At 38.5% G+C, this 15,458-nt stretch overlaps 4 protein-coding genes and 1 long non-coding RNA gene across 9 annotated transcripts in view; 2 read left to right on the top strand and 3 right to left on the bottom strand.

The window, feature by feature from the left end:
- Positions 1-1,017, bottom strand: LOC136249786 (chromatin accessibility complex protein 1-like). The gene is made up of 4 exons (XM_066041910.1): positions 743-1,017; positions 329-419; positions 236-280; positions 1-190 (listed from the first exon to the last, which is right to left on the bottom strand). The coding sequence occupies exons 1-4, from the start codon at positions 959-961 to the stop codon at positions 105-107; spliced, it is 441 nt and encodes a 146-aa protein (XP_065897982.1). The 5' UTR covers positions 962-1,017; the 3' UTR covers positions 1-104.
- LOC136249782 (solute carrier family 25 member 32-like) lies at positions 937-10,007 on the top strand. Of its 5 annotated transcripts, none has more exons than XM_066041904.1 (12): positions 960-1,092; positions 6,547-6,639; positions 6,897-6,988; positions 7,208-7,311; positions 7,384-7,439; positions 7,501-7,589; positions 8,467-8,624; positions 8,784-8,897; positions 9,345-9,437; positions 9,524-9,576; positions 9,770-9,820; positions 9,866-10,007. In XM_066041904.1, the coding sequence occupies exons 3-12, from the start codon at positions 6,901-6,903 to the stop codon at positions 9,945-9,947; spliced, it is 888 nt and encodes a 295-aa protein (XP_065897976.1). In that variant the 5' UTR covers positions 960-1,092; positions 6,547-6,639; positions 6,897-6,900; the 3' UTR covers positions 9,948-10,007. The 5 variants fall into 5 exon arrangements, with proteins under 5 accessions (XP_065897975.1, XP_065897974.1, XP_065897976.1 ...); XM_066041905.1 differs by having other exon boundaries at positions 1,006-1,071; XM_066041903.1 differs by lacking the exon at positions 6,547-6,639 and having other exon boundaries at positions 937-1,071.
- On the bottom strand, positions 9,954-13,620 carry LOC136249769 (exostosin-1a-like). The gene is made up of 9 exons (XM_066041882.1): positions 12,355-13,620; positions 12,109-12,234; positions 11,794-11,869; positions 11,625-11,744; positions 11,244-11,489; positions 11,094-11,183; positions 10,961-11,044; positions 10,542-10,702; positions 9,954-10,384 (listed from the first exon to the last, which is right to left on the bottom strand). The coding sequence occupies exons 1-9, from the start codon at positions 13,248-13,250 to the stop codon at positions 10,063-10,065; spliced, it is 2,121 nt and encodes a 706-aa protein (XP_065897954.1). The 5' UTR covers positions 13,251-13,620; the 3' UTR covers positions 9,954-10,062.
- Positions 13,357-13,912, top strand: LOC136249787 (uncharacterized). The gene is made up of 2 exons (XR_010698328.1): positions 13,357-13,575; positions 13,630-13,912. It is a non-coding gene; the product is annotated as an uncharacterized lncRNA (long non-coding RNA).
- The window catches only part of LOC136249766 (ATP-dependent RNA helicase DDX54-like), a 10,426-nt gene continuing 8,737 nt past the window's right edge, over positions 13,770-15,458 (bottom strand). Inside the window, exons 20-27 of the mRNA XM_066041875.1 lie at positions 15,346-15,419; positions 15,232-15,296; positions 15,066-15,180; positions 14,897-15,015; positions 14,699-14,806; positions 14,259-14,363; positions 14,114-14,202; positions 13,770-14,060 (exon numbers count right to left, since the gene is read on the bottom strand). Of these exons, the coding sequence (XP_065897947.1) occupies positions 13,831-14,060; positions 14,114-14,202; positions 14,259-14,363; positions 14,699-14,806; positions 14,897-15,015; positions 15,066-15,180; positions 15,232-15,296; positions 15,346-15,419 (905 nt within the window). The 3' untranslated portion in view covers positions 13,770-13,830. The remainder of the gene's footprint in view (positions 14,061-14,113; positions 14,203-14,258; positions 14,364-14,698; positions 14,807-14,896; positions 15,016-15,065; positions 15,181-15,231; positions 15,297-15,345; positions 15,420-15,458) is intronic.

Here is a 15,458-nt window from a genome sequence, read left to right on the forward strand (position 1 = left end):
AAGAATAAATTTATTTCATATCCGAACTATCTATTGTCAAATGTGTACAGTGTTTAATATTGCGATTTGTAGTGTGTGTGTGTGTGTATATAGTCTTTAATACATTATGTTTTCTTGGCACTTTCTATAGCCTTTTGCCTGTCCAACATCTCCAGATAATCCCTGACCAATATTTTATGTGGAACAATATCTAATTGGATTTGACATAACAAAAAAAAGACTACTAATTTACTACCTTTTAGAAATTGCCACTTTTTAGAGCCATCTTGTACCAAGTGAGCTGGAAAGGACATGTCGACTCAGTAGCTTGTTACCATTGACAACTTACACAAATCCTTGTATTCTAAATCTTTAGAGCTACTGTTGGTATCTTGATGTACTTTCAGAGCTTCCTTAGTGAATTCCTCAATGAATCGTTCCTGTGGGAAAGGAGCAGTGATACATGACTGATTCTGACCATGAAAAATCTACATGCTGTGAAATTACATTGAAAAAAAATCTACAGACCCTTGTGTGCTCATGCTGAGGGTCTGGGCATACCACACTACATAATGGCTACTTCACAAACTAGCTGAAACAGGCTATTAATGTAAAATTGGTGATAATAGTTGGCAGGATACCCACAAAGGTGCACTTGATGGCCATACCTTACCTGTGTGTTCTATTAGAGTAATTTGCAAGTGTCATACACATTCTAATAATACGACCACCACAGCTAAGCCCATATACTGCAGCACTTTACCGTAGATTTAGTCACCAACACTGCAGCTTCTTGGCTGACCATCGAAGTATCCGGACAACTTTTCATGATAGTTTTAATACGACTCACGGGTAGTGTGACTGGCCTGGGATTAGGACCACTAGATACATTATCACTTATAGGCTGTGGTGGCAGATCCTCGGGAGGCGCCGGCTGTTCTTCGCGAGGTTCTTCGTCTATAGTGAGGTCAACAGTACTCATGATTGCGCATACGATGCTTCCAATTGGTGCGCACTGAAATGGATTACCTAATACGCGAATACCGCCTCGAACACCACGCAAGCAGACACGCAAGCTGATACTGGTGACAGGTAGCAGTTCATAAATGTTTTGTAAGTGAATATATATATTTAGTCACTATAACAGTTACTTTAAGGGAGGTTTAATGAGTTTATGTGGATCCAGCTGAAATATTGAAGAAAATTTTTAATTTTACCATTGCCCTTTGAACCTTGTGGGGATTGGAGGGTATGTGTATGTGCTGATATTTCATTTATGTGTTAAAGTAGCTGGGTGAGATGCACCGTAAGTGACTCCCAGACACAGTAAGATGATCACACCAAACTATAGGGGGATTTCAATTTTGTTGATTTAATCTGAGTAGAATATCTCTTGTGATATCCTATTAACTGTGGCCCTGGAGGCTAGAACCACAACGTGATCACTTCCCGGGGAATCTGGACCACTTTTTATGAACTCTATAGTTAAGTTTATAGACAGCCCAGTCGGATTGCATCATTTATTGCAATTATTGTATTATTGCATTTTCAAGTTGGTCAGACCCTTCTTTGCAGGTGTTTTGTAGTAGGTTGTAATAGGTGTTGTATGGAAAAACCTGAAAGGGTCTGAGGTTTATACTATCATGCTATGTCATACAGCACCTGAATTGTATCCCTTACATACGTAACTTCGCTACTCTTAGTTTCAGTGGTGGTGGTTAGCCCCTGTTAACTGCATGCTATTCTCGTGGTGAGTCCTAGTAGGCTACAAACTGCATGTAGTCCAAACTGGTACAGTGTAGAGCCACTGCAGCTTCAATAGGTAGCATGCACGCAACAACTAATAACAGCAACTGCATGACAACAAGCAAGAAGATGAATACACACTGAGAAATAGAAATTGTATGCAAGATTTCTTTATTTTGTTCTACAGCTCGCAAAAGTACAGCAAATGGTAGGAAGAACGTATACTGTGTATTGGCTGCCTAAGCTATCTGTGTATGACAAGAAAACTATATCAGAGGCTCCAACTCTCACACCTTGCGTGATTCTCATGATTTGGCCTTCAATCTCATACCCAACATTTGTATTCTCACGCCTAAAATTTCTTCCTCACTCCCAGGATTTTCTATGACTAGCTATGCTTTTTACTTGACATTTAGTGACCCAAAACTTAGGAGTGCACACCGGAATGTTGAGGTTTCAACAGTCATCTGATCTCGTTCAATTTTTCTTTTGGCGGTCAGAGCTCTCAATATTAGTTGATTGATTTCGACTGAGATGGGTTGTATAAGGACAGCAAACAGGGGTACCCACAAACAGTGTACTGGAACTTTGAAAGGTCACTCGGAATCCAGGCGGGATATTAATTGTAAAGTTCAGTGATTGTGTTGCTGCAAGATAACTACACGATTGACGCCAGGTAGTTGAACTGGCTAGACATCTTGTAGATACACAATTAAAGTGTGTAGTCCAGCTAATCATGTGATCCAGTTGCAGTTTCCATGGTAATCATAATGAATTGCCACAATCGTAACGTATAAATATTGTACACTAGTAGCTAGAAACTTCTCAATGGTGTAACTATGTGTAAACACTTTCAATTATAACTAGCACAAGGAGGCCATGCTATTATAATGTCATGAAATCCTAAAGTGCTATAAGGTTGGGGCCTCAGCTTTATTCTACCACAGTCTTGCGGATCAATATATCAGAAGCCTGTAATGCAGCACTTATGGGCTCCTGATTTTATAGAAAAGTTTAATAATTGGATGTGATGATGTCATATTGCATCAGCACAAGGATTCTCTAAAAAGGTGATATTTTTAGCTTATATATACGTACTTAACAAAAAAAGGTGGAACGTGATCCATGGTTACACATTATGGCTGATTTGAGCAGAAAATATGATTTACATCTCAACCAATACTTGACTATGGGGTTCACTTCTGATTACAACAACCAAAGTCACAATATGTAGACAATGGTGGCAGTAGGGTCCATATTTCCAAAGGACAAAAAAAACTAGTGGAGGGAAGGTGCCTCTTTTAACCTCTTGAAACCCTCTCATCATAATTTCTGTCATAGATAATATAGTAAAAAGGGATTAATAAGACACAGCTGGGTGGGCAATGGTGACATCACTACAGACAATCCTTGTTACGGATTAGACTTGTCTTGGTTATGAGTTCAGTAGTCGACAGAATCAGCGCTACATGGCTGCATTAAAGGATGCAACTATAGGGTCATTCATGTTACCACCTACTGGTAGCTATATTGTTTCATTACCCAAAAAAAGTTAGTTTTTTTTTTGCTTTCTGAAGTGTTTGTCTAGTTTTGCATACCTAGCTATACCTATAACTGTTTTTTGTTGTTTTTTTTAGGGATGGGTGGGGAGATTTTTTACGATTTTTGTGGATTGGCAGCTACCTGTGAAAATTTACCCCTCAAAATTCAGAACTCAATTAAAATGGTATTGTTTAAATTCATAAAAGATCCTCAAGAAGTGAAACTTTTCACCCTTGAAATTTTGAATGGTGGTGGCCCACAAAAATTTTCACCCTCTAAACTACATATATGGCTTATGTCCACATTTATTCTTCCCTCCTGTACTAGAAAGCCTTTTAAGCATTTTTGCTTTCTCCCAGTCTCTGTGTAACTATAGTTATACCCATGTCCAACTTCAACCCCTGCATTTATTCTTGATCCCTCCTGCAACTTTGACATAACAGAAAGCTGTGCTAGTGTGGTTTATGGACTTATAACCAGATAACAGCTGAAAATGTCAGTAGTGACGTGTAGTAAACATCACCTATGGTGATTACCAGTCTGGGTGTATGTGTGTATACTGGGATTTGGCATTGGTCTGAGATGTCAATGTTGAATTTACAGTAATTCAAACAACCTTTCTTTGATATCACTAGATGAGATGAATGCCACCTCTGCCATATGCATGCATCCCAGGGAATTATAAACCTCAGTGCAGTGTGTTGCTTCTGACAAGCCTCAACGCTTTAGCACAATGTTTGGCATAGGGTTACGATGCATGATCAGTCTGTGATCAGTTAAGTACAAGTGGTATTCAGTAACCGAGTAAAGCTGTTAAATCTCTTGCTACAAGGCATCCCATTGGTTCTTTTTGTGTGTGTGTGTGTTAAAAGCTGGCTATGAATGTATACATCCACTCAATAGATCAATTAATTAAAGTTTTCCCTCCATATTCCTTGTATCCAAGGCTCCTACAGGCGGCCATTACAAGTGAGAGGCAGTTGAGTGTGCAAGTGTATGGGGAAATCTATCAAATGGGAGTCTCTGATTTCTTTGATGTGGTTCCATTGGTCATACATTATGTCTGTGTCACTAACAATGTTTACCATATCATGTCACACAGCACCTAATGGTCACTGAACAAATAGATATTATAGATCTGTGTTCATTAGAGCTTGGCTGATTGTGTGAACGTTCATTCTATAGTCTAGTGGATGTGCGTGAAGTAAGTTGTATTGACATTTTAGAATTCTTGTGCAATTATTGTATCTCTAAATTTGCTTGCATGTGTCCAGTATTTATGCATGTTACAAATACAATATGTTCCTGTTTAAATAGTCCATAGTGTCTTGAAGTATAATGCCAATCTGGTAGTAGGTTAGGTTAGTCTTGCATTGCCATATTGCTTATTTTCTTTTGTAATTGGGTTAGGAAATGAAAAGTCTTATAAACACAAATGCATAGTGACTTTGAGGATTTTATTATGCACAGCATCTGGTGGGTGTTCAGCTGCAGGAATTAAAGGCTTGTCAAATGGTGTGAGCAATATTCATCAGATAATTAGTTTTCAGGACACAATCACAAAGAACAGAAACCATTGTGTATTATCCTGAGTCTGCTCAGTTCTGGGCTGGACACTGGCAACTATTGAGCTATCAGCCCACCAATAAGTGGTTACCCAGATGCTACTTTTCAGCAGAGTGGGCCAATGACTTGGACTACCAACTGCTATAGAACTGAACTTTGTTAACTCAATAAGTCTGTACAACAGACAGAAACAGCAAAACCTTGGTCAGGGCTTGCACTATATATTTTGCATTACAGATCATTCTCTACATTTTTGACATTTCCACCTGGGCACAGCCCTACCAAATTACATATTACACTTGTGCATAACCTTGTTAGCTTGGATATATAGTCTACCCAAACTAATTCTGTACCAAGAGTCAATAATATCTCAACTGAACTTGCTGCCAGGCACTTATCACATGCTCAGGGATTACAGAAAGTTCATGTAAGGTAGTGCCATGAACAACACAAAAATAAAAAATAAAACACTATTCCAGTGCAATGGATGTTGGTATGTATGTTCCCATAGAAACCCTGTCCACTGGGCTTGGATCATTTCTTGTCTATAACACTTGTAGATTTGTTTTCATTAACTCTTTTGTGATGTGGTTTGCACATTTAGCTGGTGTCTCACACCTTGGTGCCAATGTATTGCCTGTGTCTTGTCTAATGACAATACCCACCTGCGCTGTTTATATAAGGAGGCTGTTTGTGTTGAGGAGCTATGTGGGTGCAAATTGTTGTAAGCAACTGAAATAAATGGAGTACATGATGTGTACACTGTTGACTGTAACGCCATGCGTCATCAAACATCTCATGATCTCAAAGAAAAGTTCATCCCATTCAACCCCGGCCCAGGTTTAGAATAGTTGTACAGACTTATTGAGACAGGGATGAGTCCAGAAGACCTTAACTTGTGTATGTCAGAGGTGAATTTGTAGTGGTTGTTGAGTGGTATTTTATTTGAGTGGTGGTCGGTGCCGACCACTGTGGGCACTTCCCTGCTCAGTATCGATATAAAGTATTCTAATGTGCAAATTGATGTCGATAAATTATGGTTCCCAGAACTCTTCTTTCAATTCCCCAACACTTTGTGTGGCTTTTATAACCAAGACACAAACGCTACATTATGCATACTTCTTGTGAATGTGACAAAGGACTTCATAATAACAATGCTAATTTCAGGCGCCATGTTTTATTGTGTAATCACACGTAGTAGTATGCCATATGGCTATGATGACGCATGACCAACCTCCTATACGGATTGTGTAGTTTCTCTAACACCAAGTCTTGTAGTATACAACAATTTTCTTGTTCATGGTATATAATTTTGCGGCTTTTAGTTGGTTTCCAGACAAACCTTTGCGCTGCAAAATCAAATAATTCCACAAATTAATTAAGTATTGTTGCTGGGTATGGGTGGGACGAAAGTGAAAACTGATATATAAATATTAAATCAGTTGATTGGTAGAATCATTTCCTCTAATGTGATATACTGGGACCCCCCTGGACATGCAGTGCCACTTGTGTACTCAGCTATACAATTGGAGCACCATGTTAGGTTGAACACATCATGGTGCTACCTCCTTTCATGTTCAGATAATTAATCTGATGTCGATGAAGCGTTGTGTATGATAACCTACTGTAATCATAGTACTGTGAGATTTAATGTATTGATCTGTTAAGGCCAAAGTAAGGTTCATTTACATGTAATTGTGCACCAAATTACAGTGGACTACTTTGTGATGACTTTGACCACTGCTCCTCACAACCTTGTCAGAGTTTTTGCTGAAAAGTTTCAGTGAAACCTGTCTGTCTAATCAGGTAACTATGATGTATTATTTGTGTGTAAAGTGACTTGCCACTCGCTTAAATAAATTTTGACCCAAAGATGACCAGACAGGTTTCACTGTATTTATAGGTGGACAGGGCTGTCATGAAGTGTCTTGTTGAATTGACTTGGTAGAAAATTGTTATGTAAACAGAAAAGCCATCATTGTGTTGTCAGAACTTTGCTGTGTTTTCCAATTAGAGATAGTCTATAGACACTCCATCTCAGTAGTCATGTATTTTTCTATTAGACTGATGGAGCATTTTGTTAGTGGTATGAGTGGAGGGACTGTTTCTACACTAATACTGCATCCCCTTGATCTCATTAAGTTACGATTTGCTGGTAAGTTTTGTTGGTCACTTTTGTCTGATATTATAAGTACCCAGCTGTGGTTGTCACCATAACCTGGACTAGATGCAGACAATTTAAAGTCATTTTAAACAGAGTGTGTCACGGAGCTTGTGTAAATTTAGTTAGTTTACCAAATGTTTTGCTTCCTCAAAGCTGTACACTTATTATTGCATGGTGTGCTTAATTAATTTGTTGTGTCTTCTATTTAAGTTCATGATGGGCTGGATAGTAGTGTACACCGACCGAAATATCGGGGGATCATCCACGCGTTCTTTAGGATCAGACAAGAGGAAGGTCTCCGAGTGTTATATCGAGTAAGTGCCTTATAGAAGACAAGGCTAACGTAATTGTTTAGCTCTGATATACCATTGCTGTTTTATTTGAAGGGTGTGAGTGCTAGCATGATAGGAAATTCGTCATCGTGGGGTCTCTACTTCTTCTTGTTAGTAATGTTTCTCTTGTTGAGTGAGACCTTTGTTATCGTATGCTATTATTTGTTGTAGTTACAATGCTTTTAAGTCTCAATTACAATCTGGAAATGTTGATCACCAGCTAAGCACAAAGGCACACATTGCTTGTGCAAGTATGACAGGTAAGTAGTTATTTTTATGATTTATATATATTTATCCTCCTCTGTCTTACATCTTTCCATGTTTGGCTGCTCTGACTTTCATTTGTCGTAAGATATTCATATGTAATTTCAGTAGATGGTTGTCTCTGTTTATGTAAGTGCTTCTGGTTGCTATGGGCTGTGGATATCACATCTGTTTACTCGCACTGTAAACTAGTTTGTTTTCATAATAGTAAACTGCTATCAGTTTAAGGACTAATGTTGTTGCATGCTAAAACAATTACATTTTCCCACAAGTCAATTAAAGGGCACAGAGAAACCATATTTTATGATACGAAGAATATTTCCTAACTACCAGTGATTTGTAGCTAGTATCCCCTTAAGAAAAGAATCACCATAGCACCAAATGTTCATTTGATTTTCTCACTTCAGTTTACATGTCCAATTACCTTAAAGGAGGTTGGTTGTAATCATTCAAGATGGTTTTGTAACAATAAAATAATCCAGAGTGCTCATATTTACCATACTTTCTGCTGTAACATGGTCATTAGCGATCGACAGAGGAAGGTGGTAGGATATAAATATCATACAAGTTCCAGTGTTTGTATTGGGTTCAGTGTATTTAGTGACATCAGTAAGTCTTGTATATAGCTGTTACTGTAGAGAAATAAATTTCATGCAGCCATGACATCTGAAGGTAGTAAAACGCTTGTAGTGCTGCACTACTTAAAGTCAGTATAAGTGTCCATTTTAGAATTGCAGCAGAAGAAATTGAAACTGATTTTTTTGTTTTTGTTTAATATTCTTAGGATGCAAGCTGTAGATTAATTGAGTAGCCAGCTTTAGTCCCATAGATTGTTCTGATTTTGTGTCTTGTATCATCATTTTTTTTTGTCAGGATGTTTGACACTCGCCATGACAAACCCCATATGGGTGGTGAAGACAAGATTATGCTTAAAGGACAACAGTGCATTACCCAACCACATGCGATACCATCATTTCAGAGATGGCATCTACAAACTAGTGAAATACGAGGGCATCTCAGGAATGTACAAGGTAAAAATGAGTTTCTATTCTGGGTCAAATTTGAAGTTCTGCTATTAGAAATGTGTCCTGATTTTAGAAATCTAAATCTACAAATGGTACCATCAAGGTGTCCATTTCATGATGTCCCACTGTATCTAAAAGTGTTTTTATTTGTTTTACATCATGTAGGGATTTATTCCTGGCCTCATTGGTGTGTCACATGGAGTAGTCCAGTTTGTAACTTATGATGAGATGAAGAAATATTACTGTAACTTTAATGGTGTTCCGATTTCTTCAAAACTTGTTAGTTCTCTGTGTACATACTGTAAATTGTCAATTTGTTGAGTACAAACTAGTCGATGATATCAAGAGTAATTATCTATGAAAATTTAAATTGTCAGTTTTGCCGTCCACTTTTTATGCCAATAAACACAAATTACATGAAAGGACAATAGTTTAGCTATAGTAGTTTCTTTTCAACTGAAACTATAGGCAGATAGTTCTAGAACTTCTTCAGTCAAGTTGCAGTCTAAATGTGAACTAATATCTTTTATTTACATTTTCAACAGTCTCAGCAATTGTTAATCCAATTTAACCTGCTGAACAGGATAATATCTCTACAAAAGCATCTGAAGTAAGCTAGGACTAAATATAGACTGTTACCACGAGGTTTCAATGTAGATGCTTTGGCTTCACATTTACTTAATCAAATTTGGTATTGTTTTTAACCAATCATATTATCATTATTAGGGGACTGTCCATTACCTCACTATGGCAGCCTTATCAAAGTTTGTAGCCGTGACAACCACTTACCCATACCAGGTGGTACGAGCTAGATTACAGGTACTAACATCAAGAGTTCATAATACAATTATGAACTTTTGCTAACACACATTACATGTACCTAAACACCATGGCAACACCAATAGGATCAACATGGACAGTATTCCGGGATAATGGATATTATCATCAAAATCAGTCGGTAAGTTAATAGTTGTACGTGTGTTAGTACTTTCATAAAATTGGAATGCTAGATTTACTAGTGATTGTACAGATACTATCTGTTGCTTAGTAACAATTTAAAATTTGCCAGTCAGCACAAATGAAAAACCTTTTTTGCGCTGAAGACATTCACTATTAGTGACAAACATTGAAATTGTTTATTACTGTTTCAGGTATGAAGGAGTAGTGGGCTTCTACAAGGGATTATTACCCAGTATCATCAAGTGAGTATTATTCTATTTGCTGCTCATTCATGTGGTTTCCTGTAGGGTTACCCCGGCAACTTGTATCACATTTGTAGTATATGAACACTTGTCTAAATTTCTGTCAGGTCTCAGAACGCAGCAATAAAAGCAATTGTAAATATACTATCAAAATATCAAATATCTTTTATGTGCTAATAAATTATTACATTGTAGATATAATTATACAAGTGAATTGGTCATGTATAAAGTGAGTGGTACACTTAGAGTGCTTCAAGTTTCCTGTACTGTTTTCTTAAAACAGAAACATTGTCTTTATAGAGTGACGGATCCATTCGGAGTAGTGAGTGACGGAGTGGCATGGTGCCAAAAATTCTTGTGAAAGCATTCATACACATCTGTACACGGATAGCAGACTTGCTGGTATCCGGCCTGTCGTATTTCTTGTTTAAAATCTTGACTGGTGCCTTCTTGGTGATTGATGAAATTAAAAAATTCATGGCTAGCTCTTGGCAGTGGCTACCTTGTTGAGTTAGCTGTTTAGCTGATTGAAGCCAAACATGATCATATAAAAATAGGTAATACCTGTCAACAAAGAAAATAGCGTTAACATAGATATTTCTGAAACCACTAACGAAATCAAAGTGCATTCATTATCTAGGGTTATTGGTACGTAAATTAATATGTTAACTAATTGTTGCTCAGCTCTAAATAGAATGGAATTTGTTATTGATAAACTCACTTATGTAGAAAGGCTGGTTTGGTTAGAATGATTGAGTACTGATTGTCAGGAATTGTAGAGTAGGTCCATCGGGAGCTGTATGTGTCCCAGTAGTGGCTTTGCGACAAAAATCCCACCACCCTACTGGGGTGGTGCTGCCACACATCGAACCCAAATTCTGCCTACAGACAACAAACCAGAAATAATAGCTTGTTTCAAAATAGACTGGGCTTGTCACACGCTACAATTCTGCCCACAAACTACCTATATTCAAAAATGAACAATTATATTACGAATACAGACAAATGCACCCTGTGGCTGTTAAATTATGATTACTAAACTTCTAAGGTTTAGATTAAGATTAATCGCTAAAGAAATGGTATATACTTGTATTAACAAGGCTATGCCAGCCACACACACACAAAAAGAAGCCATTTTACCTCCTCTGGATGAAGCATAAGATCATCAGAAAGACTTATAATTCCGTCAGTATCCAGTCGCCACCACAGGAAATCATCTGGGCTCTGTTGGCAATTAATTGTAATGAAGACAGTGAGAGAAGTTTATCCATACCTTGGTAGCCTCTGGGAGCACCATAGTTGGTACTGGAACATTCGGTAAATGTGATGACTCAATCTGGTATCCACTGGACAAGATTACAATCTAAATTGTTGCAGTTGTGACATGAGGTAACCATCTTTTGTGATAACTAGTGCTAAATACCTTTTTAAGTCTTGGTGCTAGTGCTATGCTCTTGATCAACTTCACAAGTAAACTGCTTTCAGGTGGATTGGTTGCTTTGATTACTGCAGTGTACCCTTGACCTGGGACCCTTTCCATCGGATTAAGGTAGAACGGAAAATCTGCCATGTATGTGCTAAACTCTGCCCGTGTCACTAGCCCCCCTGGTGAAGTATTCCAAACTGTGCGACCATTGGATAAATGTGGTTTAATCCTCTGCCGTATTATCTGCAGCAAAAACATGTCTATAGGTAATTGAAGAACAAATGTGATCAGTATAAATTGGGTTAATGGGAATGCACACACTAACCAAAATAGCGTAACATGTCCACATATACAAACTGTCACACAAGCTAAAGATACCTCCAAAGTGGTGTAGACAATAGTCTCCACTGAAGAGAAATAAGCATCCCACAAAAACTGTGTTTGCAATCGCATCTGAAGTAGCTGGTCCTCAGACATGCCACGCAACATGTGCACGACCTGAAAATGAGTTGGTTTTGCTAAACTCCTTCTTAAGTTTCTTTCCTACCTGTAAAAGTTGTCTTTCATCTACAGTTACAGCAGCTTTGCTCCAATCGATCACTTCGGAAAATGGTAGGATGTAGCTACAACGTGCAAAGTGATAAGACATCGTCAACGAAGTAGTGAAGTTGTTGGGACACACAATTGTAGAACAAAGTGAAAACAAATAGCACTACTTGATGGGAATGATTTGCTATGCTAAGTACATAACCGAACTCATTATGTGAACACACACAGACATCAGCTACACCCTTAAACCAAGCACACACATACACGCACACACTCACCCACACAATACATATACACCTACAACCACACTAACCCATTGCTCAAGGATACTGGTATACACGAACTCTGCAGTGCTTCTGTGAACCTGAAGGAACCTAAACGTCTTCCCCTGGGTACCAAGCAATAGGAGGAATTAACCAGCAGCTGGTCATATCCATACCTGAGGCAGCAATAATACATGCTGTGACATATAATACACACATCTGATGATAATGAACAGAACATAGCAATCTCACAATCCATTACGATGTTATCATGTGGTTGACAGTGAGCAACTTACTTGTCATAAAGAGCATTGTCTTGACTACATCTGAAGTCTTGATACTTGGACCACTCTGTACCATGACGGCATGTTGTTAACAAAATAACATCATGATCGTTGTGCAGGTGGTAGAGAGAATTACGAACCTCTCCACCTTTTCCAAATGTGTAGCGTTTCCCTTTGAATGCAGCCAGGTATGGTCTTTTCAACGGAAAAGTGTGCTTATGAGTTTCTATACCCCCGGGGTTGCCAATTCTCTCTGGGTGAGTTCTAGGGAACAACGGTAAGCTAACATCAAATCCTGGTCGATATGAAGTTGTTGACAGTGATGCTTTAGCTAAAATGGCATTTCCAGTCCTGAAGTCAACTCTTTCAATATAATCTGGCCATGTACCAGAGTAGAGATTAAACAGCAAGTGGTTTGTGCCATAATTCCAGTGTGGCAATGCAGCAATTTTTGCGGGTAATCCATGAACAAAGTCTTTACTTAACTTATCCCTGTCCAAAGTATCTAGAGATGGCACTAACAAACAAGCTTCTTCAGGGTCATCCGTGTAATACTTGCTTCTTCGAATGGCGTTTAGTATATTCTCATAAGCAGGTGATATTTTAGTGTCTTTATCTTCTCGAGGGTAAACATACACCTTGAAATCACCTTCGCACCTTGAATAATCGAAGCAAGATCCCATGTCGCAGTGCAAATTGTTAACATTTTCACCAGCCATGGCCACCACACTACGTGGGTGTACATTATAAGTCGCTCCTTCAGACACAGACCCGTGGTAGCTGGGTGCCACAGTCGATTGAATGATGTCCATGCGATTAGAATCGTCAGCTACCATCGTTGCTCTTAGTACTAAACATACTGCCACTACAGCTAGTAAAACAAATGAAATCCTCTTCCAAAATCTCATAAGCCTTGCGACACAACTCTCTGCCTGTTGGCAAATCCCTCAGCCTTCATACGATCCTCTATTTAAACTAGACCAACTAGATTGCTAATTAATCAGTTAGCAGTGTACCACGCGTAGTTTACGGTAAATTCCCGATCGAGTTCACTAATAAGATTATGGAGTGCACCAATGCCAATCATTTACAAAGGAGTTATGAATTGTGGCGTTGAGTTTCCCTCTGCGGATGGAAAACAGATTGTTAGTAAAGTTCTTCGCTTTATTTTGTGCTAGTTTTATTGCCGGAGTGATCTTTCTACACTCAACAACTCGGTTAAAGACGTCAGTGGTAAGCGGTGTAGTTCAGGTTTAATTCAGCATTACATTTCCGGTCCACCTCTAGGCGTTGCTAGGATGGCTGAGAGAACCAACTCACATTAACCCAGACAGCATGCCTAAAGAAGTTTCACAGTCTTCATCAAAGGCGAACAGAATCTTTACAAGAACTATATTGGTTAACAATGCCACCATTCTAACGACGGATACATGAACAATGATTGTTTAATCTTTTATAAATTTATATTTTTGTTGTATTAAATTTTTGTCACCGTTTTCTTCCCTTGCTATTGTTCCTAATTTTAGTTTGATGTGTTGATGATGTATTACTCTTTTGCTGCCTTCTTTTAGACCGATCACGTTTGCCCATCTGCTTGTAACGATTTCGACTAGCTTTCTTTCTAAGTTGAAGAATTTCATCTGCATTTCGTAGCTCTCTTTTTGCCGACCCCTTGATTGCCTGTTGGGAGCCTTTTGTGTGCCACTTACCTCGTCGTCCTTAAATAAAATTTCACAAATTTTGCTTTAGAAATGTTAAAGAGTTGCCTTACTTTGCTGTGGTAGAGGGTGTGTTTCCGATGACTCGGGTTGTCCCTCGCACAACTGGGCCACTTTGTGTTTGCTCTTCCATTCTTCATAACTAGTGTGGTAGTCATGGAAACACTGAATTGCTGATGTCAACAAATTAAAGGATACATTCCTGATTTGTATGTTGCATCTATCCAGTGTCCACTCTCCGTTTTGAGTTTCTTCTTTTTCGTTGTTTCTGATTCACCAATGAAACGTTTGCGCTTGCGGTCCCTACAAGATAACAACACCTTAACTATGATATATATATATATATATTATATATACACCTGTACTTATCTGACACTTCTACTGTCCCAACAAGTTTATAATACAATGGTCAGGGAAGTCACTGAAGACCACAAAATTAACATTTTTTAACAACACAACGGTAGACCTAGTAGTATATAACACCGAATAACTACACTGTATGAAAAGTGATAGGAGGAGGTTGCTCTATGTGAAATTGTAATAAGGGATAGAGAATTCTCCCAATGGCTGTAATGAAAGTGAAAACTGTATAGCATCGCCTCCCCCTTTGCCAAATTCCATGTTATACAGTATCATACCATTTCTTGATCGATTTCGTCTTCTTCATATCTCGTTCTTCATCTTGTGTCAAGTCGAGAACAGCTCCAGCTGCTTGCTGCTCGAATCCTGACATGCCCAATGACAACCTGTGAGACAACATATTATTGGATAGTGAAACCTCGTATCTCTTTAACGAGACCACTTCATTATAGTGACCATGTTGAACCAGTTCCTACCCTCTCTCTGTGTGAAGGTCTGCAGGGGTGTAGGGGACATAGTGTTCATCATCATGAAATTCTTTAGTCTTTGTCTTCCTGGATTTTTTCTGTTCCCATGGAGTAATGCTGATGAATGACTAGATGTGAATTGGAGATATTGAAATGGAGATGTGTTCATATGGCTAACCTCCAGATCCTGGTCTGTTGACATTTCTGGTGTATCAGATTTGGTTGCCATTGAAGGCTTTGATGATATCGATTTCTGTTGAGTTGTGGTCTTGATTACTTGGCCGTGATATTGTCTGCCATGGGAACGGGAAACAACTTGTGATAACAAATCAGAAACTCCATACCTCTTTGACTTCATCACCTGGGCTGCCACACTTTTAGTACGGGATGCTGCTACCTCGAATATAGTCTACAAAAAGTAGCCAATGAACGTGTAAGCACTCTGCATGAACACAAACCTGTTGAGGACGATAACCTCTTATACTTTCAAGCAAAGAATCCTTTTTTGCTTCAACAGGTGAAGAAGAGGGTCCTACCCAATTATATAACATGGTAACCATGAATATCATTG

The sequence above is a fragment of the Dysidea avara genome, chromosome 3 (assembly GCF_963678975.1).
Source record: "Dysidea avara chromosome 3, odDysAvar1.4, whole genome shotgun sequence".
In the NCBI taxonomy this organism is placed as follows: domain Eukaryota; kingdom Metazoa; phylum Porifera; class Demospongiae; order Dictyoceratida; family Dysideidae; genus Dysidea; species Dysidea avara.

Bases quoted from the DNA above. Each gene is read 5' to 3' on its own strand.
- LOC136249769 (XM_066041882.1), bottom strand. From the start codon at position 13,250: ATGAGATTTTGGAAGAGGATTTCATTTGTTTTACTAGCTGTAGTGGCA. The intron at 11,745-11,793 runs GTAGGAAAGAAA...ACTCATTTTCAG, and splicing joins ATGAAAGACAACTTTTACAG to GTCGTGCACATGTTGCGTGG. The intron at 11,184-11,243 runs GTATTTAGCACT...GCAACAATTTAG, and splicing joins TAGCACCAAGACTTAAAAAG to ATTGTAATCTTGTCCAGTGG.
- LOC136249786 (XM_066041910.1), bottom strand. From the start codon at position 961: ATGAGTACTGTTGACCTCACTATAGACGAAGAACCTCGCGAAGAACAG. The intron at 420-742 runs GTAAAGTGCTGC...CCTTTCCCACAG, and splicing joins TGTTGGTGACTAAATCTACG to GAACGATTCATTGAGGAATT. The intron at 191-235 runs GTAGTAAATTAG...AAATCCAATTAG, and splicing joins AAAGTGGCAATTTCTAAAAG to ATATTGTTCCACATAAAATA.
- LOC136249782 (XM_066041903.1), top strand. From the start codon at position 6,901: ATGGAGCATTTTGTTAGTGGTATGAGTGGAGGGACTGTTTCTACACTA. The intron at 7,440-7,500 runs GTTAGTAATGTT...TATTTGTTGTAG, and splicing joins TGGGGTCTCTACTTCTTCTT to TTACAATGCTTTTAAGTCTC. The intron at 9,438-9,523 runs GTACTAACATCA...CAACACCAATAG, and splicing joins TGGTACGAGCTAGATTACAG to GATCAACATGGACAGTATTC.